The sequence below is a fragment of the Strigops habroptila genome, chromosome 9, assembly GCF_004027225.2.
Source record: "Strigops habroptila isolate Jane chromosome 9, bStrHab1.2.pri, whole genome shotgun sequence".
In the NCBI taxonomy this organism is placed as follows: domain Eukaryota; kingdom Metazoa; phylum Chordata; class Aves; order Psittaciformes; family Psittacidae; genus Strigops; species Strigops habroptila.
This window is the reverse complement of record NC_044285.2, coordinates 14,183,378-14,206,407: the sequence shown is the minus strand read 5'-3', so window position 1 is coordinate 14,206,407 and position 23,030 is coordinate 14,183,378. Positions and strand designations below refer to the sequence as shown.

The window sequence follows — 23,030 nt, the reverse complement described above, 5'->3', positions numbered from 1 at the left end:
TGCTCTTTTCGTGGCTTGACTTAGTGGCAGTTGATTCTTGACCTGTCTAACTGGAACAAAAGAAAAACAGGATGTTGTTGCCTAGAGCAGTTCTTTACTACAAAGCATGCTCTCTGTTAGACTACTTCAGACACTTTTGTATTGGCTTCCTCAAAAAAAGCTCTCTAGTAGCCCAGCAGATACTACTGTTTTATGTTTTACATTAGACTAACCATCCTGGGTTTGATTTTTTTTTCTTACATCCTGTTTGAGTCTTCTCTGTAGAAGTGTATCGTAAAAGCAAAACCAAAACTTGAACCAAAATTAAAATAGGAAAGCCAATAAAAATAATTTTTCAATACTAATCAAATACATACTCTGAAGAACCCCTCTCAGTTGAAAACTTTTCTATTGCTAGACAATTATTTTGTCTCAATTTTGTATGTGTCTTGCACACATCAAACTGCTAATTCTGTATGGTAGTTGCTTAGCTGAATCTGACTTTGATCAGTCACTTGCTGGAGGTTTGAGATGTGTCAGGAATCATTGTTCAGCAAGTTGCAATCTGTTTCTCAGGTTCGAGACTCCTGTAAAATTGTTTGGACTTGAAGTGTTTACATTAACATCAGAGCTTTATAGCCACTGAGTTAGATAATAGCATGTTGTTATGCTTTGTGTCTTACAGCTCCAAGTGAAGGAGAACAGTTAGTGTAATGCATTCGTAGTTGAATTATTGGATGTTGCAGACATCAATGATTGGCAAGGGTAAATACCTCTTGCTGGCATAACATTATAATGTTTCAATGCACAAAAAGAAAAATGTTGAGCTTTTTTCTCCTGCTCCCTGGCTTCAGGTATAGGCAGCAGCTAATACTTGCAAGGTGACAAGCTAGAAATCTTTGTTGTGATCCTGTGAATCTTCTCGCATTTGGTTTGTGTTGGAAATGTTTCATCATTTACGGTCTGTGAAACTGTCAACACACTTTTCAGGCACATATGTGTATCTCTACACACGCACGTGCACACGCTCACAGATTGGAGCCTACCTGCAGGGACTCGGATCACACTTGCTAGTCATTCTCTGCGTTATTCAATGTTCTGTACTACAGTCATCACCATGCCATAGTGTCTTTATTTGTGCCTTTTTTCTCACGCTTTCTCGCTGCATGTGCTTTTTCTTCTGTCTTCTGCTCTGTCTTAAACTTTCACCGCTAAAGCAGGAGTCACTTTCCCAGTTGTCATTAGCATTATCTTCCTGCCATGTGAACTTTGGAAGGTTGTTGGTGAGAGTGGACAGTGTTAACGCTTGTCCTTTATTATAGTCATTGACTACAAACAGCTGTAACCCAGGCAACACCATTTGATTCTGATCGTGTTGTGAGCACGTTTTAAACTCCTTAAAAGCTTATTTCTTTCCAAATGCTGGTTTCTTGCCCAAAATGAATAGTTCAAGAACTTCTCGCCTTAATGTATATTAATTGAATCTAGGTAGATTTATAGTGACTTTTTGTGCAGATGAGCTTTATCCACTTCTGGAAGTGCCACCTTATTAGTCTGACTCTTGCTTTGCTGTGTAGAGAACACATTTTAAAACTAGGCATACAAAGTATCACAGGCTGGCAGGCATTGGCTTTGAGGCTTTAAGTTATTGATTGTCTACATATCAGCTCAGAAACCTGTTTCATCATTTTGTTCCATACGATCTGTTAGTAAACATATTCGTTGTTAAGAGATTGTGAAAATGGCAAGGGTTAGCAGACCCAGCTATTTTGACCAGTTAATCTTGAATGTGTACTTTAGCATGGACTAATATGACTAACAATAGAATAATGATAAAATCTGAAAGTTCATAATAAGATGACTAACCTGCTGATTCAGCTTTGTAAAGGATGTTTTGCCTGACATAATCAGACCAAGAATTTCTGGACAGGGCAGTCTGTAATATATGGTAGCCTTATCCCTCCCCCCCCCTTATCCCATCCCTCAGCTTTAAAAATATTGTATACCTTCTAAAAATAAATTATCCTTTAAGTTGAGAGGAGCAAACTAACCGAGATAAACACTCGGTGTCATTTGGATTTCAGTTTTATGCAGCCACTCCTGGGCAGGTTCAGTAGTTTAACAAATACTTGTTTTCCCACACTGGTTTTGCCTGATTCATAGTGGAGTACTTGTGTTCTCAGAGGGAGCAGCTTTACAGCTGATAGTTTTAATGGTGAAATGATCTGCTTGTATTTTGTATATGATGCTGTGTTGGGGGCCATTATTGCGTTCCTTCCTCCCCCCCCCCCCCGCCCTGCCCCTTGTCTTTCTCCCTCCAGTCTCCAAAGTGGCTGGCAGTCAAATGTCAAAAGAAGCTGAACATCTTTGCTCCATCTATACAGACAACCCCTGTATGACTCTGCCCAGAGCTCCTGCCTTTGATGGGCCGTTATGTGTGCATGTCTCTCAAAGCGCATGTCTGTGTTGCAGAGCAACTGGGTACTAGGGCATTAAACCTCTAAGATTCCTAGTGTGTTCAAAGCAGCAGTGATACTCAGTCTCCTCAGCTGCACAGACAGAGTAAATTCAGACTGACCCCTTCCAGTTAATGTCAGGACTGCAAAAGCATGGGTAGGCATTTATGGCCAAGAAGAGACCCCTGGGGAGAGAAATTGGTCTGAGCAAGCGGTTTCCTAGACAAGCTGCAGTGCTGCTAGATGTAGCTGGCATGTTCCTGGTTACTGACTAGGTGCCTATCCCTTCCAATGCCACCAGAGCCACTGGAAGCACTGCAGTGGTGGAAAAGAGTAGCAAGGTGAGCTTGAGAATGTTTGCGGTTGATGTAGAAGAGGCACAGGCTGCAGCCTGTGTGTTTCTTGGACCACAAAACCACTATCCAGTTGCAGTTGCCTGTGGATCAGAAGCAGTTACAAATCCACCATTTCTTGAATGTGTGGCTATGAAGGGGGCAATAAGGATCTCCTGAGCAAGGTGAATGAAAAAGTTCAAAATTGAGTTTGAAACCATGAAATTTTGGTATTGAACCTATTCCTTGTGGATGCCAGAATCAAGTATCTGATTCTTTGTCTCTGTGCAGAGCTTGCACCGCCTAATTTTTAGCTGCATGAAATTAGCTTCAGGCAGTCCTGGAACATGGATGTTTGGATGTTCATTTGGAACATATTTGGATGTTCACTGCTTTGGCATCACTGCGTTTGGGACAGCTTTTGTGAGCTGAGGTAGCAGTTCCTTAGCAATTCTGCCTGTCGTCAGTGAGCAGGGAGAAGAGGTCATATGGTCACGGTGCAGACGGGTATCCTGTCAGCAGGCCTCTCTGCCCCTTCAGGATGTGCGGGGTTGCAGTGTAATGGGATCTTCCAGTGTGAGGCTTTTCTGGCTGTGTTTGGATTGAGCTGTCCGAATTTCTCCTGACCTGCCTTGCACACTAGCGTGACAAGACAATAGGGAACCTAATCCCTTGTGATTAAGTATTGCCTTTGCATGTTAGTGTGGGTTTTTCCCCCCTGAAGTTTCTAGTCTTTATGGCTTGGAAAAGAAAGAATTTAAAACTGTTTTTTTTTTAATCTGGGAGGATATTTCTACATGGCAGTTCATAAGCAGATGTCAGCTTGCTTAGTTGTTCTGCTGGGCTAAATAAAATTCTGTAGCTGCCCTAGTTTGGCACCGGTCCCAAATAAATAAAACTCTCTCTCAGCAAGGCATGTTTAAATTAACCTTCATCATTCCAGCCTCAGGTTTGTGGCTTCAAGTTTCCTGAGGTCACATACAAGGCAACTTGTCTTTCTGTAAAACAGCATTCAAATACATTCAAATCTCTATTATGATATAAGTAAACTGTGTGATTAAGCCAACTTTACAATCTGAGGAGCTTGAATGCTATTTCTGGGATCTCCCCAGTGTGGACTATGTTGATGCCCTGACTTTAAAAGGGCACTGACTTTAAAAAGCCTGACTTTAAAAGATGCCCAAAAGCATCTAATTGTCTTTACTTTTCTCATGCTTGAATAGCTGAATAAAGCTTGTAGTCTAAGCAACTAAATGCAGATGAAAGAAAAGGTATTTGTCTTTTAGGGGGGTTTATCCTATGCTAGTGTCTGCCTTTGCTCTTTTTCTGACGAGGAGATGGTGAGATTGTTTCTTGCGCTGGATTTTGTCAGTTGGGTCCCATGGGCTGGACCAACAAGAGGAGCCTCTTGTTGGGAGGGGGTGGTGGTGCGCCGAGTGAAGTGCAGAAATGCGCAGTAAGAGCAGAAGTGCACACATGATGCTCCTCAGCTTGAGTAGTCTCCAAACTTGCTGATGTTGAATGTCACTGAAGCCAGGTAATTGATAGGAGCCAAATTGGGTGCTGTTTTGAAATGTAAGACAAGGGTGGATATTTTAGGATATTTGTGATATACAAAAATAGTAACAATCAGTTCTTCTTTATTTGGTGCCAGCATAGTTTTATACTTAATTTTTCTTAAATTTGGTCAGTTCTATTGCTGTCTTAAAACATATTGGTAACATCATGTGCCTTAAAGCCTGGTTATGACTAAGAATTTTGAAAGCTTGGGACTGCTACTAGTAGTGCTCAGTATGGTTGGTTGGTAGGTTTTTCTTTTCTGAACTATTAAATTTCCTAGAAGGAGATAATTTCCTGTGAGGCAAAGGTGGAAAACAGACCTATGATTTGGCTGGAATTGTCTTGGACAATTGACTGTTTCATCAGTAGGTTGGTATTTGTCAGTAGGTAGTAGGTAGTTGTTCATCTCAATCCCCTGGCAATCACCTCGGACTACAGAGAGTGGGGTAAACTTTGTTAAAATAATTCTTATGTAGTGGTTTGTTTTCAGCTTTACCTTGTTAGCCTCAGGATTAGCATGCACTTCTCTCTGTTAGCTTTACAAACCCCTCCAGTTGGTATTGCTTAGGGAGTCCAGCCCTGTGATTGTACAGGAGACCAATGGGAAGGCGAACTTTCTGCCTACAAGTCTCCTTTTGAAAGCACTTTGAATCATATGTGGAATTCAGGAATGCCCCAGGGACAACATCTGTTGCTTCACCCATTGCTCTTGGTATCTCTTTAACTCCTTAACCACCTAGACTGGTTCAGCTTTCCACACAAGTGTGTCTGACAAGCCATTGCCTACAAACAGTCCGTCTGCAGAGCATTTTGCTTTCTAGAGAAACAGTGCTCATTTGTTGTCTTCCTCTGACATGGTCACAGCTGTTGGGATTTCTGCCCCCCCTTGAATTCAGCAGCTTACCAGATGAGCTGTGCAGGACTCTGCAGGGCTATATTAATTAACAGGAGGAGAGTAATTGCTTATGTCGCTCCTGTGAAGCTGTAATTTGAATAATGTGTACCTGAAATAGTTTTCTATTTTTTAAAAATCTTGCCCTGCTGACGGGTCATTTCAGAAATCCCAGTGGTTTAAATGAGGCCTCTCTGTGCTGTAGAGTGAAAATGGAAGCAAGAATTTGTTATTCTTGCCTTTTTTCCAGAGTTCTTTACTGCTTTATTAATATGTTCTGATAAATTTGATACCCTTTTCATTCCCCCAAGGAAATAAATTTGTGGTCAGAATTTATTTCCCACCCTCTGATGAATGCCAAGATACCATTAGGTGAAAACTTGCTTGGTCCATACGCATTTGCCTGAGTGTTTAATGCAACTCACTTGAATGGCTGGTGAGATGTACATGGCAACCCATTCCTTGTGTTCCATGTGCACCGGAGATTGTTACACTGTTCACAGCATGTTCTCAAGAAGGTCCTTGCCTACTCTGAAAAGACAGCAAAGAATTGCCTGCTGAAAAACACGGGAACTGCTCGTGGAAACAGCTCGCAGATGCTTGCCTCCCCGGGAGCAGTTGGGAGCAGTAGAAGTCACTGGGCTGTGTGAATCGCGGCTTTAGCAGCTTGGCCTGACCATTGCCTTGGGAGAAGCTCTTCATGCGTGTGCTGTGCAGTACATCCGTACTGAATCCAGCCTAATACAAGTGTGTTGTGAGGCTTGCTGGGGGAACACGGTGACCACTGCTGCTGAAACAATTTGGAAATGGAAAGAAGGTTAATAGTCATGTTGAATTAAGCACCTTAACTCAAACCAAAATCCCACTCCTTTAGAATGCTGAGAAACAAAATAAAAGCAATTTTAAACCCCCCAAACCCTACTATATTGACTTCCACAGTTTTTTTTGATTTTGTGTTTACCATCGCATGTGGATACGATGGTGAGAAGACTTTAAAAGGGGTAAAGGCAGAATAAATTTGCTACTGAAACTTAAAGCTGTTTCTGTCAGACCAAGTAACTGCATTACTTGGCTTTCAGAGTAAATTCAAAATGATGCCAGTCATTGTTTTCACTTAAAAGTTAAAAATAGGTCTGAAAAATATATATGACTGCATCTTGAATATGTTATTTTTCATTTTAGGAGAACACACGAATTGTCAGGGTGAAGGTTATAGCTGGAATTGGCCTGGCCAAGAAGGATATCTTAGGAGCCAGGTAAGAATATATGTTGTTAATGTATTAAGGGGCAGCTGCTTCTTTATTTTCTTTCCACATCTGTTTAGATCTTAGTAAAGCCTGCAGTGTCTCTTTCCAAAAACATCAGAACTGTTTTAACTGGTGACTTTATAAAATCATCAGGGACAATATAAATGTGAAGATACCTCTTTGCTTGCCAAAGACTCATTTGGACAGATCTTATACACTGGCAAAACAATGTGTAGTAAGGCTTAATTCTCTTCATGGTTAAATAGTTCTGCCATGGAGAATATATACATGTATATATCTTACTTTAGGTAGACTGAGCTAAAATAACAGTTCAGTTATAATAAAAACTGTCTCATCTGTGCTTTAAAGACATGGAAGGAACGCAATGCTAAATAATGGTAGCAACAAGACTATTTCGACTCAAATTATGTGCAGAGGAACAGCATCCACCAATTCTATAGATGTAGTAAACCCATGCCAGTGGCTGCAGGCTTTGGGTATGTACATATTTGACAGTTAACAGCCTGTATAAGGGACGAAACAATCAAAGTGACTAACCTTTACCACAGGAAAGATCAGACTTTTGAACTGGTAATTGAAATGCATTGTAGGATCTTGTAGAATTGGCAAGTGGCAGCATGCAGCTTGTGCTAAAGCTACTTCTTCTGGCCCATGTACAGAGGGTCTAGAAAAGTACTGATGGATTTAGTACTAGTTCTGCTGTCAGCCACTTTGGCATATGTATGGAATGCTGTTATTTTAGCACTAGCAAAATTGTTAACGTGTGACATGAGTTTAGCATTAGAAAAATTTCTCTTATGATACTCCTATTTTCCCTAAAGCCAGACAGTCTCTCTTCAGTATTTTTTCACAAGCAATTTTTGTGCTTTAAACAAAATAGGGCAGCTTTTCTGATCATATCTTAAATATGTGAAAACTGTATGCTCTTTTGCCATGTGGCAGACAGTCTTGGTCACCTTTTGTTGCTACTCTGTTTGAGCAATTGAATGCCTTGGCTCTGTTCATGAAAAGTAGGTATTCATATAATCTGTTGTTTATTGTACCACAGGAAGGAAAAAACCAAATCTGAGGCAGTAGGCTGTTCTAAGCAACCATATTAGGACACCTTCATCAACAGAAAAATTCAGGTTAAACTGAATTTCGCTCTGCAAAACTGATAGAACATTTAGTAAAAAATACTGCATGTTCAAGCAAGTACTTAAATTTCCAGTGTTGTAAATTGTTAAAAATAAGAGATTTAATGCTTCACATTTTTTCAATCACAACTGATTTTATTTTTTTTTTTTTTAACGTATGTCTTGTTGAAATGCTTGAGGATTTATTAAATCTGTCCTCATGAAATTGGAACTCTGAAAGAGGAGAATCAAATTGTAGTGATATTCAGAGTATTAAATGGCTTAGTTAGTATGGTCATAATCAGTAACAATGGTCAGATTAGTTTTATCTCTATTTAGAAAATGACTAAGTACAAATGTGTATGGTGTTCATAAAGTAACTGTAACTCCTAGTTTCACAGCTTCTATTGATTTAAGCCTTTTAAAAATCAACTGCTAATAATGCTGACAAAAAAGGATATGTGGTAGCATGCTTATCTTTCTTTCCCTCTCTCAGTGACCCATATGTGAAAGTGACAGTGTATGATCCAGCGAATGGAGTCCTTACCAGTGTTCAGACAAAAACTATTAAAAAGGTTAGCCATCTTATCTGTATGGGTGTGGTGGTTTTTTGTCAGGCTCTAGAGGAAAAGTTAATACTACAGGAAATATGAGAATTCATGTCGCTTGAGTGAACGGAATGGGGAAAGGAATGTTCCATGACCTACTCTATATCCCTGTTTATGGCATTATTTTGGTATTTTCTCTTCAATAACTATAGTGAAAGGCAGAGAAACACTAAAGAAGATGTGAGTGTGGATTCAAAACTATTTAATAATGGAAAAATTGGATTGTTCTGATTCTGTGAGATCTTTAATGACATAAGTATCTCTCTTGCTGTACAACTTTTATATATGTTTGAAACATAAAACTGATTTGTTGTGTTTAAATATCATATTGCACAGTTCACCTGAGTCATGATACTACTCCTACTATTCCTTTCTCAAGAATATAGGCAGGAAAAAGTCAGTCTTAGCATTGGTAACTTACATTAGATCAAATAAAAATGAAAAGTTGTATGCATGAGAGGGAAAGTACTCTTCCAAATCATTGTTCAGATAGTGGCTGTGATTTATGTTACAAGATCGCTCATGCATTTTCCCTTCATGTTGATAATTGTTAATTTAACTGTGAGGAGAGTTGAAAATATCTCTAGTGTTTTTAAAAACAGCCACAGTTGAAAGATGTGTTTAGTTGAGCAGGTTATATGGTGTATGGCCCACCTGTGCCTGGTCTGTCTAGATTATGTTGTTGAGAGATTTGGCGTTTGCTAAGAGTTCATAATCTTAGGACTAACATATGTTTGCGTGTGAGGAATGTGTGGTTATTACTGAAAACGTACCATAAATTAACTGGTTTGGACTGCATAATGAGCCCTTCTCTGCATCCAGGGGATTAGACAAAATTTGAGAACACTTGTCTCCATTTTGCACCGTTTTAAACAGTCTTAAGACTCCTGTGACTTTTATGTGCAATATCAAGTTTAAAGCTTTTGTACTTTAAGTGGATTGTTACATGGGATAAAACAGACGTGAAAGATCAAAGCATACACCAAAACCAAAATAACCAATGCTGTCTTCCTATTTTCTTTTCCTTTTCTTTAACCACTCCCTGCCATACAGTCCTTAAACCCAAAGTGGAATGAAGAACTCTTATTTAGAGTAAGTGGTTTTTATAACCTTATTACCGATGTTGGATATAATGTTAGCACATTAGGAAAACTGTTTTATCACTACTTCAGCTTAAAATTAGAAATATGTCTGTAATTAATGTTCAAAAAGGTTCAGAGACTGCTTTTCTGACAAATACATTTGCTAATGTTTTTGTTTGTGCCAGAGTTAGATTTTCAGTCTTGATGTTATCTTCTTTATTCCATGAATGTTTAAAAACATGAACATGGATTTAAAAACAGTTTGGGATAGCACCAGTCTTGGCTTATTGTTTCCATTAGAAATGCATAGTGAATGGCAACAAGATGTACATTTGCTGTTTAATTTAATGCTTAAGTATTTCTTTTGCACTTCACAGAGATTTTGGTGAAGACAAATGCTGGTATTCAGCATATATTTTAACTGTTAACATATTTCTTTTTCCCAGGTTAATCCTCAGAAACACAGACTCCTTTTTGAAGTGTTTGATGAAAACCGTTTGGTAGGTTCTTTTCTGTTAATATTGCAATATATTAAAGACTTGAATGAAAGTAAGCTCATCTGGATTCAACATGGATAAAAACCCCACACCAAACCCCCTTAACTTCTATAATGAAACCTAAAGCTGAAGGCAGACCAGATTCATTTACTTCGCTGACATTACTACACTTTGTGATGCTCTGAAGCAGTTATATTATTATTCCTATCTTCTAATGTGCTTAAAGTCATAAAAGCATTGTTCTTTTACAGTGCTTTTCAAATGATATGGCCACATTCTTCAGTGATTTTTGAAAGCTCTGTATTGAACATGTATTTTTCCCACAAAGTAGGTGTATTGGTACATGGTGTGAGCAGCTTCAGCGTGTGAGGAGTGGCAGGAAAGAAAGCAGGTGTGCATTTTCTTTGAAAATCTGAACAAGTGGATGGTGGTTTGTGATCTTGTATAGATCGGTGTCACTCTCTGAATGGCAGGTCATAAGATAGGGATAGCTCGTGCATTTATTTTCTCGGTGAAATCAAAACTCCTCCTCTGACCATGCTCTCATTTTACTGGGAAGACATCTACTTCCCTATCATTCTGTCTGTGTGTTTTATTGTAAATGAGTAAGGTTGGTAGCAGTACAGTCATGACACTTGCATCCTAGGGCTACTTCACAGACATTCCTTATCACTTGAATGTATATACCTTTTCCTTCTGCAGTAGTTTGAAACTAATAGGAGCAATTGAATGCTCTTTAGTTTGTACTCCAAACACAGTTTCATTCCGATAGCCGTTACAAAGGATCTCTTTGTGCTTGAATAGTGTGTTGGCTATGAAGAATAGTATTTTTTCCTCATGCTTTCTGCATATATTCAGTAATCCATTGTATCTTTTATGGAGCTTCAGCTCTGCTAAAGTTGGGAAGAGTGAATGAAAATGGATGTAAATATATACACAAAACATCTAGAATAATTAGAAGAAGGAAGAGGCTTCTTTCTTGGTTGTAGGTATTGCACAGTGACTAAACCATTTACTTCTTGACTGGTGGTATTACCTGTCCCAAGTACTGCAAATATGGTCTCTATTTTATTTTTTAGAAAGTAATTTTAAAGGGAATCGCCAGCATTTGTGGCTTACCTGGCAGGTTAAATAGGATTTTTCAGGATGCTCAGATGTTCACCTCAACATGACGTTGTGGGCTACAGTGTATTCTTCATGAAGTTGAAGTACTTTGTCCGTTAGTCATTGGAACATTACTGCCACCCCCTGGAAGCCAGGAGGCATGATTAGAAAGTCAGAATCCTGATTTTTTTTCTTTTTTTTTTTTTTTTTTTTTTGTGAAGGCCAATGCTTTCTTTGTGGTTTACACCACGAGAATTCCATAGCATTCTTTATCTAATCTAGAGTAGATAAGTTATTTGGCCTGTTTGCTCAGGGGAGAGGAACCAATAAAACATTTTACTGGCATCAACTTGGAAATGGTGTTTTGTTTCCTGTGTATGATTATATTTAGAAATCAAGGCATCGTGACCCCATCAGTCATTGTATAGTTCTACAATAACCCCTATATTTTTCATCTTTTGCATCTCTCATTTGGTGAATGGTAAAGGCTGTCTAGCTATTTCTCTTTAGCTTGCTCTTGGAAACACTAAGTTTGTATCTTGGATGTCTTGAGCTGTTTTAAATAAGTCCAATTGTTGCCTTAATTGTGATTGTTGTTTAGCATTGACAAGCTTCCCCACTGTAACTTTTGGGGATAAGTTGAAGCCTGAAATCCCTGCTTTTTGTATTTAATAAATGTTGCTTTCTTGAAAACCAGTCTCAAGACTTATCTTCTCCAATGTTAGGTTTAAATTCACAGTCTTGCTGCACTGGTTATATTACCAGCAATTAGAGTTTTAAAATCTTTCTGTAATAGCTTTAAAACTTTTCAAATATTGCCTGTCTCGGATTTGGTAAAGAGAACACTAAATGCAGTTTGTTCTATGGGCTTGTTGCAAACCATTAGTAGAATAAAGGGCTTGAGCAGTTTGTGGAATCCTTACTGATGGTTGCCTTTAAAAACACATTAGAAAAATCTGTCAGGATGGACTAGTGAAGGAAGGGACTAGATGACTTCTTGCTATCTCTTCCTCTCTTAAAATAACTTGTCACGTGTTTGTATATTTCAATAGAAGTGCCAGAATCTGTTATTGATGCTTAAGAAGTCAATGATGTTAAGATTTGGATGGACCTATTGGTACTTAGGGAAAAAAATACTGGTTTTGTTATATTCTAATTCAGCAAGATAGAGTTTTGTATTTTAAAAGCCATTTTATGTTGACTAAGGAAGCTGTAGCTGGCTGGCTATACCTATCCAGTTCCAGCTAAGGAAGAGTGATGTGATATTTCACTTAAATCTTAAACCTGCATTACCGAACTATGGCAGCTTATTGTTTTATTAGAGGCTTCTTTATTAAAAATTGGAAAAACACTTTGGATCTGTTAGGGGAGACAGTGTTGCTTTGTTGGGGAGAAAAGAAGGTTTAAGAAATGTATGTTTTTACTCTTCACTTGCATATCTTAGGGTGGGGTTTTGTGGTTGGTTGTGTCTGTTTTTTGTTTGTTAGGTTTTTAAATATATATTGCTTGAATTTCAAATGTGTCTTCTTGAAACTGAGACCAAAAGAGTCTTTTATGGTATTTTCCTTCCCTCTTTTCCTCCCATCTCAGTCCCCCTACAACAGAAAACATTAGAAGAAGTCCAGTTGGCAAAGCGTAATGAAATAAATGAACTATTGTATTTGTTGGCCTTTTATGAATAAGCTAGTATTCATTTATTGCTGCATTCTAATAATGGAATTCAGGTAACGGAGGTTAAGTAAGCCCGGGAGTATAATTGGAAAACTAATTTTTTACTTGCAGACAGGGTACTGTGAATTTGATTCTTGGCTCTTTTTTGGGAAGGAGGTATAAATGTTAATTTTACTGCCTTCTAGCTTAAAATACAGTAAAGGTTAAATAAATACGGAGCAGAAAAAAATCTAGTAGTGTGACCTATAAAAGTATAAATGGCCTAGTGTTCTCTTCTGTTTGCACTTTTTCAGCAGCACTAAGTAATTTCATGTCAGTGGAGTAGCGTTTAGTACTGCATCATATATGGCTTCTGTATTCAAAAGTACATTCATACCCAAATGTTTGGAATCCAAAAACGTCACAACCCAAAAACAAATCCCCCCACCCAATCAAAAAAAACCCCAACAAAACCAAACAACAAAACAACAAACACCCAACAAAAAAATCCCACTTAACAGCAAAATTCAAGATTGTCTTTTTTCCAGAGTCCCACTAGGTGCCAGCAAAGGACTTTATCAGACGACAGGAGCCAGTGAAACATTTTGTAGGAATTCTCAATGCCATTACTCTTGTGAGAGTTGACAGTATATTGACTTCTTGACATACTGATCATTTTTTTTTTTTTTTTAATAAAAATTAAAACGGAACAAAAATTATCCATGAATGTATGAGTTTGTATATAGTGGTGCAGAATTGCTTCTGTAATTGTGCTTGGTAATCATATTTTTCTCTGCGCATACTTAGCTTAGTGTGCTAAAATATGCATAGCTGCTCATGTATTTACATGCCATATTGAACTCTAATGAATGTCCACTTATTGTGGGCTTCCAGCACACAAGAGGTAGTTCAGTTTGTAAGAATAGTTTGTTTCTTTCTACCTTTAATAGCTGTACTGTAGAAAGGTTAATGTATAAAACGAAAGGTTAAAATGGGAGGCTGAAAAGAAATGCTGAATTAGTAATCAGAATAACTTTTTGTGGTTCCAATTCAGTTATTCTTCACTGAAAATGATGAATTAATTGGCAGGAGAGGTTTTACTATGTGCAGATCTTTAGAAAGTATGATTGCCTCACAGCATGTAGATTGTGAAATAGTGCCAAATTTCCTTAAAGTGTTATTTAAATAGTGCAGGAAGCCTTCTTTTTCTTTTCTTTTTCCTTTTTTTAAGGGGAGGAGGCTTATTTCCCTGGTTTATGCATAATTCAGACCTCAGCAGTTTGCTAGCATGGTTACTATTTGGAAATTCAATCCTAGACTTGATACTCAATTATATGGGACTTCATTCCTACCAACTTCCTGTAATTCTAAACCTATGGGTAAAAATATTAGTAGTCATACGCTGCTGAGGAAAGTACGGACACATTGACTCAGCTCATGCAGCTGCAGCAGGAGTTGCTGTTTTAAACTTGGAAGTACTGGAAGTTTATTATTGTATTCATTTATGCAAATTGCAGAAGGTATAATTGAAACAAGGTCAGTAGTGTTTGTCAGTTGTTGCAGCTGAGGTCACTGGAACATGAGTGCTTTGTAAATGAATGCTTTCTGACTGCAAGCCATCAAAGACGGTCCAGAAACTGCAGTTCAACGAGTCGCTGACTTATTTCAAGAGGTACAGTTGGTTTGTTTTTTTTTTTTTTTTTTAACACTAGTATTTTGTAGAAAGTAGGGCAAAGACTGCAACTTCTATGGACTTTTACTGCTGTGATGTACTAGCTCTAGGTTCTGTGCAGCTGCCTGTAGCATTTCTGCTGAAGGATCTTTGTGGTTTTCATTTGCTAACATGCATGGAAATGAGAACAAATGGCACGACGGTTAAGACTGCATTTTGCTACCCAAAGAAGCAACACAGATCCATTATCAGAAACCTCTGAAGATGTGTCGGATAGTAACAGTTGTATGTACTTCAAAAAGCTGCAGAATTCTGCACCTAATGTTACACAAATGAAACTGACTCCTAGACAGGTTGCTTATGCACCTGTAATGCAACAAGTAATTAATGAAGAGGGAAGTGGAACTGTTTCTTCATTGCAAATAAAAAAGAGCACTTCACTGCACATTTCCCTGCAGTCTAGAAAGTATAGTGGATGTCTTCGGTCTGGTGATGCTGAACCTACTGCTGAAGACACTTCATTCATTGGTATTGGTAATGAAGGAAACTGTGGAGCTAGAATTGTGGTTGATCATCGACCTAATGATAGCCTTCTGAGCAATACCGTTCTGTGCAATGGCAGCCTTAGCAGTATTGCAGCCAGTGACAGTGGATCGTTCAGCAGTGCTGGCAGTGACTACGGATCATGTGCAAGTACCACAAGCGATGGAGGTTCATATAGTAACAGTGTCATCAGTGACAGTGGTAGTGGCACTCTTTCAACAGGTGATGGTACTTTCTGTAGTAGTATTCATGGTGATTCTTCATATAGAAGCACTGCAAACAAATGTAATCCCTACAGGGGCAGCTCATCTCGGGAAAGTCTGTCTAGAACTAAAACTACTTTTGACCAAGATGCTTTGTCAGTAAGGAAGAAAACTAAAATTCCATTGCGACGTTGTTCATCACTGGTTATTTTTCCTAGGAGTCCCTCCAGTACTCCTCCAGCTTCGCCAGTAAGCTCAGGTCAACTACCACATAGAGGCTCCTATCAAACATCTCATAAACTAATTATTTCTCCTAGTGAGCTGGCACAAAAAGAAGATCAAACCATTTCCAAAGGATTCCTTTCGACAGCAGTCAATGGACTTCGACTGTCTAAAACGGTTTGCTCTTCTGATGAAGTCAGAGACATTCGACCGCTTTACTTGAATCCATCGCTACAGGACAAAAGTCAAATCTTGAATAGTTCCAAGCAGGCAACTAGTGAAGAAGTATCTGATGGCTTCTCATGTGTTTCAGTTCATCTCTCTCAAAGAGCATTTGCATCGAGCAGTGAAATGGTTAATGACTGTTGCAGTCCAGAGTTAAATCTGAACTCCAGTGCAAAATACCCTCACTTAAAACTGGCACGTAGCACATCTGCATGTTTACCCTCAAAAATTGATCCAGAATATCAGGTTAATATAAATGAACCAGAAAGACCAAATGCACAGATGAGCAAAACCCACCATGTTTTGCAAAGAAGTGTTTCGCTGGAAGGATCACGTCAAAAAGTTTCTTGCTGTTTATCCAGCAAGTGTCATAGTGGAAGGACGTCTCAGTTGCACATACAGTTCAAACCTGGGAATGAAGGAGAACCAACTGTTGTTAAGAAAAGATATGGAACCTCTAAAAGGGAAATGTCTAGTGCTTCTTTGTGGAGGCCCCATAAGGTAAGTGTTCTGGTTTATAGAAAAATTTGACAGTATTTTACAGCGGAAATTTAACTAGAAAATAATCAAATTTATAGTAGAGACTTAAACGCAATGATTTCAGAATTTCCTAATGGTGTCAAGCTGTCACCATTAGGAAGTTAGTTTTTATATTATCAGTAAAATTTGGGGTTTAGATTTGTTTCTTAGAATATGGTACATACAGTAGCATAGGTGAATAGGTCTTACAGTGAAATACTTAATATATTAGAAACAATAGTTTCCTGTTTACATGAACTTGAGGGGATTTTATTGACTAGTTATGTGGACATGGGAATTCTTTAAACTTCAGATGAAGTGTTATAAATACATCTCAGTAAATTAATAGTAATTACTGAAATTACGTATAAAATGGTTAAAAATGAGTGTATTACTGTAGAATCTTCTAGGTTTATTTCATATATGTTTTATTTTACATAACAGTTTGTATGTAGAATTAAAAATAAGTAATATTTGAGCAGAGAAACTGTAAATACCATTTGTTTCTGCATACACCCTGAACCACAGGAATTTTCAGAGTTTCCTCTCCTCTTTTTTTTTTTTCTTTTTTCTTCCCCCTCCTTCCAACCACTACTTCAGCCTTCGCAGTACACTGTAACCTAATACCTCTCCCAACAACATTGCTGTTCAAATTATAGTACTTGCGTCTAGAAGGCTTATATTAAATGTATTTTTTGGTAATGAAACTCATGTCCCAACTAAACTGCAGAAGTGTGTTTGCTCTTATAAACTCGTAAGGCAGTTTTGTATTGTTAGTGAGACAAAAGCCACAAAAAATGTGGATTTTAAGACCTGTTTAAATAACGTTGTGAAGACTTGAATGATCCGATTAGTATATACTAGTTTTGATGGTGAATTCAGATAAAAGTGCAACAAATAATGTTTACTAAAATTGTTTTAAGATCTCATTCTCTGTGAGTTGACACTACTACAATTTAACATGCTTGTTTAAGCAAAAGGCTTATGCCAAAGATACATAGTTATGACAGTCCCTTTCTAAACTGAAAGTACAATTACCTTGGAGATATTAGCCTGTAACTTTCAGTCAACTGTTGCCCTTAGTGTGTGGTGATTCTACAGTTTTTGACTTCTTAGAAGTTTTGTATTGCTTTTTGATTGAAAAGAGTTTGAAAAAAAATGCACTTTTCCTCTTGTAAAACTGTGATCTGTGTTTAAGCTTCATTATAAAATTCACAGTGGATCTCAGGTAATCATTATGGATACTGTTTGGTGATTCCTCATCCTAAAATCAAACCGTAAAGTTGATGGTGACTTCCACAATAAGCAGAAACAGGTTACAACATATTTTAAGTAGTCTGGATCTAGTTATTTTTAAGAAGTATATTGTAAAAAGGAAAACATGTTGAGTCATGCACTTCAAGTACATTTCTTGTCAACTTGCACTTCTCGCCTGTGTTTAATGTCAGTTGATATGTAAGATATTTTATATTTTAATACTGAGTGAATTTTTAATAAATTCAATTTAAATAGAATCTAAGTTCAGAGACTAGACTGTTAGCAAACATTTCCAGAAAACCTTGCAGGACACTGGACTGACGATAGTTTGTTTTGTTTCTTGGGAGCAGTGTTTACAGTGGATTGACATAAAATCTAAGGAGACTTAACTTTTTAAAGCACTTGATAGAATGCTTCTGGGGTAGTTGACCATTTTTACTGCATTACTGTAGCAGCATGTTTCAAGCTTCCTGAATTCTTAAGATTTCAGCTTCTGACTAGAAGACGAGAGAGACAACTTTAAAAGTAAAAAACAGGAAAAAAAAGTCTGAATCCCAAGTTGTTGTGGTTGTCTTGTACTTTTCATATATTTACAAATATTTTGATTTGTGCCATGTCTACATACAAATTGAAAATCTCTGACATCAGACAAACTGGACACTAAAGGTTTTATAGCAGTATACTTGTTTTGGTTTTCTTTATGGCACAACAGGCACAGGAACCTTTTAGTCCTGAAATGGCCCTTTGAGTGTTTATAGGATATTCTATAAGAAATTATTTTGCTTAAAACGTGTTATCAAGAAATTTAAAAGCCTCTCACACCAAACTAAGTAATAAAGCATAGTTGACTTTATAACAGTGCACCAATTCAGTGCAATAAAATAGATAAATACTCTTGTATTTGCTATTACAGTCTTTGTGACAAATATAATAGGTTCTATGGCAATCATTTAATTATATAGTCCAGTTAATTATCATGGTGTATTGTGACTCATTTAAAAATAAACAACTCCCAAAATATTTCTCTTGACTCCAGTTAGTCTGGCCTAGTATATTGATATGCTGAGTCTGGGTTCAAATTTAACAAGTTGATACTGGAGTAGCATTTAGTAATGTCAGCTATCTGTGCAGGGCAGTCATGAAATCAAATCAGTGCTTTGGCCAGGGACTCCAGAGTCTGAAGCAGCGAAAGGTCTATGCATTCTTTTCTTACGTGCCTAGCTACTAGCCTTCAGCCACCTCGTATCAGATTTCCTGCTTTCTATAATCAACAGCTTGTTAAAGGCTGACTTAAAAAAAAAACAAACCCCAAACCCTAAACAACAACAAAAAAAAAAACCCACAGGAAAAAAACCCAAAAACTAAAACCTAACCCACATTTCCATTTCCATGACAACTGGCCTTGGATTATTTTTAATTAAATTTAAAAATGTGGAATGGTGGTGGCCCTCCTACATCTGCTGAACTTTACTGGAAACATTGAATAGATTCTGCAGTAGATAGTGGAATTTTACTTATGCAAAGCAGGAGGAAGAGGTAGTTCATGATTGCAGCACTGAAGGTTGTCCTTGACTTTGTATTTCTGTTCTGAAAGTTTTTTTCAGGGCATCTATCTCCTGCTTAGGGTAGAAATAAATCTGCAGCTAAAGCACTTTGACATCACAGGTGTGAATTGGGAAGGTACAAGTAAGGGAACAGTTTGCATGTCATCTTAGACATCTAAGCTTTAAGAGGTACAGAGAAGGCAGAAGCAGTGATTACAGTTCCACTTCTTGTAGACCATAAACAAGCTTAAAAAAACAAACAAAACCTGTGTTAATCTCTTCCACAAGTGTAATAATATTATGCTGACATCCCTGTTGACATCAGCCATTCCTTCCCCATCACTGCTGATTCCATAATGTGAATATCATAAATGTATTTGCAAATCTGTTTCAGCAACTGTATACCTTTAAAATAATATCTTGTACAACTAAGGGAATTGTTATGTTATTGTCCTTTTGTTTACAAGTTATTTACTCAAGGTTTGTCTCTAGTGAATGAAATGCCCATTTGTGAAGCAAAAAAACTTCAGAGGTGGTGTAGAATAACCAAAACTTTTTTTCTACTGTCAGATTTGTGTGAAGAAAACCTTTAGTTGGAACTCTCAAGCTTTTTTTTTTTTTTCACCATATTCTGGAACTCTGCCTTCTGTATTTGTAAAAGGAGATGCTATTTGAATCTTTCAGTACTAAATGTATATTTTGGACAAAATGTGTGTGAGGATGGCTCTCTTTTTTCTGACTTGCTTCCCAGCTGATCTGAATATGCTGAGGGGACTAGAACTTGGCCTGAAATATATTGATTCCCTTGATAAACGCTGTACCACAAGTTAGCACTAAATAGTCTGAGGTTGTCTTCTCTTTTGGATCCTCTTTAAGTATAGAGCTTCTCTCTTAGCAGAAATCCTTTGCAGAAGATAATGGTCCAATCAGGGAGAAGTGTCAAGAGAAGGGGAAGACAACTGTGGCTTACCTCGATCTTTGCATATTCAGTAAAGGGGCCGCATGGGGATCGATGTCCTAGATCTGGGAACAGAAAGTGAGATGGAAAAGGGGCAGGTGAAGCAAAAGATTATAGAGGCAATACAAGGCAAAGCACAAATTGACATCTCTCTATGCTATTGTGTTATGATAACCTCATCGCCTAAAATTTTTCATATTGTTTAGTATTGCATATCTTGAAGGATCTTACAAGATACTACATACATGCCCTTTTAAAAAGTCCCTCTCCAGCTTTCTTGTAGGCCTCCTTTAGGTATTTGCTTAAATGCAAGTCCATCTTGCTTGAATGCAGAGTTTTGTTACAGCTTCTCCACGTTTCTTCATGCCTTTAATTTTTTTATTAGCAATCCTCTTCAAGGAGAGAAAAAGGTTACACACAGAGGATGTGATAAACCTTACAGCCAGGACTAGCTGCGAGCAGTTGCCACATGGAAGCATTAGCAAAGGAAGCAGTTAATATTATTTGGTATCGGCTCCATCCCAAAGGTTCTTTTCTGTCAGTTTTACCAAGTTGTATTTGGCAACAGTGAATCATATGTAACTTTCAGAATATGGTCATGCTGTAAGTAACAATGTCAGGGCAGAACACTTGAATAACCCTGTAAATCAAAGCCTGAGCACTTGGTAGTCACCAGAAAACACCACATGTACATATTAAGGATAGATTGATTTGATTGTGCTCTGCACCAATTGTGATTAACCTCGTTGTATTTGTAGCCTGCAGCTGAACTCATTTGGGTAGGTTTCTCATGCCAACAAAAGGGGAAACTAAAACTGCAAAACCATGCAAGCAGGCCTCCTGAAACAGCTTATATAAATATTTAAATTATCCAGCCTTCAGGTTGTTTCATGTCCTTTTCATCTACCAGGAGAGAATGAGAAGCATTGATTGTGTGACTTCTTTAATGTAGCCACAAGCTATAGTTATTTTTTCTCTTAAGACTCAGTATATATTTAAGGATGTGTTAAAGTAAAACTTGTTCTCAAAGCAGGATAGTCTTCCTTTTACTCCTGATTAGGCTATAACTCGGAGGCTTTCAGATATGAGACCATGGACATGACTATAATGTTTTTTAGTAATATGTTCTTTTTGTTTTCTGTGAGAGGTTAGATCAACCTTTTGGGTTAAACAAAAACGTTTCTTGGAAAATGTTATGGTGATGTAGAAATCTGTCTGTGTAAGCATTATAGTGTAAGACAGGAGCCCTAACAAACTAACAGCACCTGCACATATCCTCCCAAGAATTGTCAAGAAGCTCAGCTATAAAATTGTTGAAATACCAGCTATAATGAATAATCTCTCAATCTATCAGGTTACCTTACTGAAGGAAGGTAAGTATTATGCTGATAATTTAAAATGGCCAAAAAGGCATCTACAGGCTACTGCAACAGGTCAGTCTAGAAGAAAGAGTGCATGGAATAGATTTAGTAGACATATGACATGTTTTGTGTTTATAAGGAGGGAGACTGAGCACTGCTCTTAGAAAAGGATGTTTTGTCTTAAGCTAAGCCAAGATGGGTGAGCTGGTTAATGTAGGTTAATGTAGGTTAATGTAGGTTAATGTAGGTTAATGTAGGACAAATATTTAAAAATATTTGACAAGAACCGTTAGCAAAATTCTGAAAAATACTCTTAAGACATAAAGTGTAGATAAAAAACTTCATCATTCGTGACTGCTAATTAAAGTCACAATTGTCACCTCTGAAGCTGCAGAAAATCTCATGGTTGTAAGTGACTAGACAATAGAATGGACAATTTGAAAATCAGTGTTGATAGTTGCCAAATACTGCACACAGTGGAAAACCAGCTGATGATGCAGTCTTGGTGATCATCTCCCATACTGGTCAGGAAAATGTGGAAAATGTCAGCTCAAATCTTGTTGACAGTTGAAAGGCAGACAGAAGGTTAGGATTTATTAGGAAAGGAATAAACTAACAAAATTAAAAACACCATTCTGGAGTTGTACAAATCCACACATGTGCATGGCATGCATATTTTTTTTCAGGAAGCCTGTGTAACAAAGCTAGGAAAATACCAAAAGTGGTCACAAGACTGGAGTAAGTTTTATGTGAGGAGACACTAAGTAGGCCAAGGGTTTTTCAGCATAGGGCAGAGGGGGAGTAGAGGGAAGTGGTGCAAAAGGAGTTTTATAAAACTATAGTTCAGGGGAGGTGAATTTAAACAGAGAATCCACTCTTATAAAACAAGTATGTTCTCTTATGTGTTGCTGAGCTCACTGCTGAAAGATGTACATACCAAAAGTAGAAATGGATTTCAGGATGAGGTTAGATAAGTTGAAGAAAGGTCCATCAAAGAGTATTACATTCTCAAAATATATTTTGACGTTGGGATCAGTAAGTCCATGATCACTTACTCATTAGAAATGGGGATATATCAGAGAAAGTACTATTCATAACCACTGCTTTCATTATTTCCTTCAGCATCTGCTCTTGGCCATTACTAGGGAAAGGATACAAAGCTACACAGAACATTAATCTGATTACTAGGCTCTTTGGTGCCTGCTCAGCCCTTGCAGCCAGCTGGGATCAGATGGTAGAAATGCTCTCTCAAGTTCTCCCCTCACCCTGGGCTGGGTGGTGTTCTGTGTTTTAACACGTGTTTTCTCATCTTCCCGAAGTGGATGAATTTCAGAGATTGAGCAAGCAAGCTAAACTGACTGGCCTTTTCAGGGGAGTCATTGCTTTCAACTGAGTTTCACCTTTGTCTGAAGGAGACTGCCCTGCATTTCTGTTAAGTGTCTCTGTTTCAAGTGAACTTTCTTCCTCACTCCCTGCGACGAACAGGACATGCTGATTTGGAAATACAGCCAGTGAAATATTTGTAGCTCATTTCAGTGTTAGTTTATGGATCTATAATAATCTTTATTTTAAGAGAGTACATCACTCTCTTTATAATTTTTTTCTTCTGTTGTGGCACTTTGTGGTAAACTGAAAAGTCTACAGATAGATGTGGCTTTAGACCTACAGATAGATGTGTTGTTTAGACCTTGGGCTGCTGTATCAACTGTGACATAAGCAAACAGAATTTAGGGAGGACATCAGGAAGTTCCTGGCTGAAATTACATACAAACTTGAACTGGAGTAATTGAAGTTGGGGCATATTAAAATGCAAATGGGACACTGCAGCTACTCAGTAAGAGGAATGTGGGAAGAGGCACAGAACTGGATTCTTTTAGACCTGGATGATTTCTCTGGCAATCTGTGACTTTCCTAGCATAAGAGAGAGGGCCTTGTTCAGAAACGTGAAAGCACAAGGGCTTTTTGAAGAAAAAGGTTTCCAGA

The 23,030-nt window shown here is 37.8% G+C and overlaps 1 protein-coding gene across 5 annotated transcripts in view; it reads left to right on the top strand.

Moving 5' to 3' along the window:
• NEDD4 (NEDD4 E3 ubiquitin protein ligase) overlaps window positions 1–23,030 on the top strand; it is a 59,229-nt gene that overhangs the window by 5,641 nt on the left and 30,558 nt on the right. For 3 of the 5 annotated variants that reach the window (XR_003993098.1, XR_003993099.1, XM_030497133.1), the window contains exon 1: window positions 12,230–15,909. Coding sequence is in view for 3 of the 5 variants with exons in the window: in XM_030497133.1 (XP_030352993.1) it covers window positions 14,407–15,909 (1,503 nt within the window). In the remaining 2 variants the exon portion in view is untranslated. Of the gene's footprint in view, window positions 1–6,401; window positions 6,476–8,098; window positions 8,178–9,263; window positions 9,303–9,738; window positions 9,793–12,229; window positions 15,910–23,030 lie in introns of those variants that run through there. The other 2 variants (XM_030497134.1, XM_030497132.1) reach the window with 2 other exon arrangements.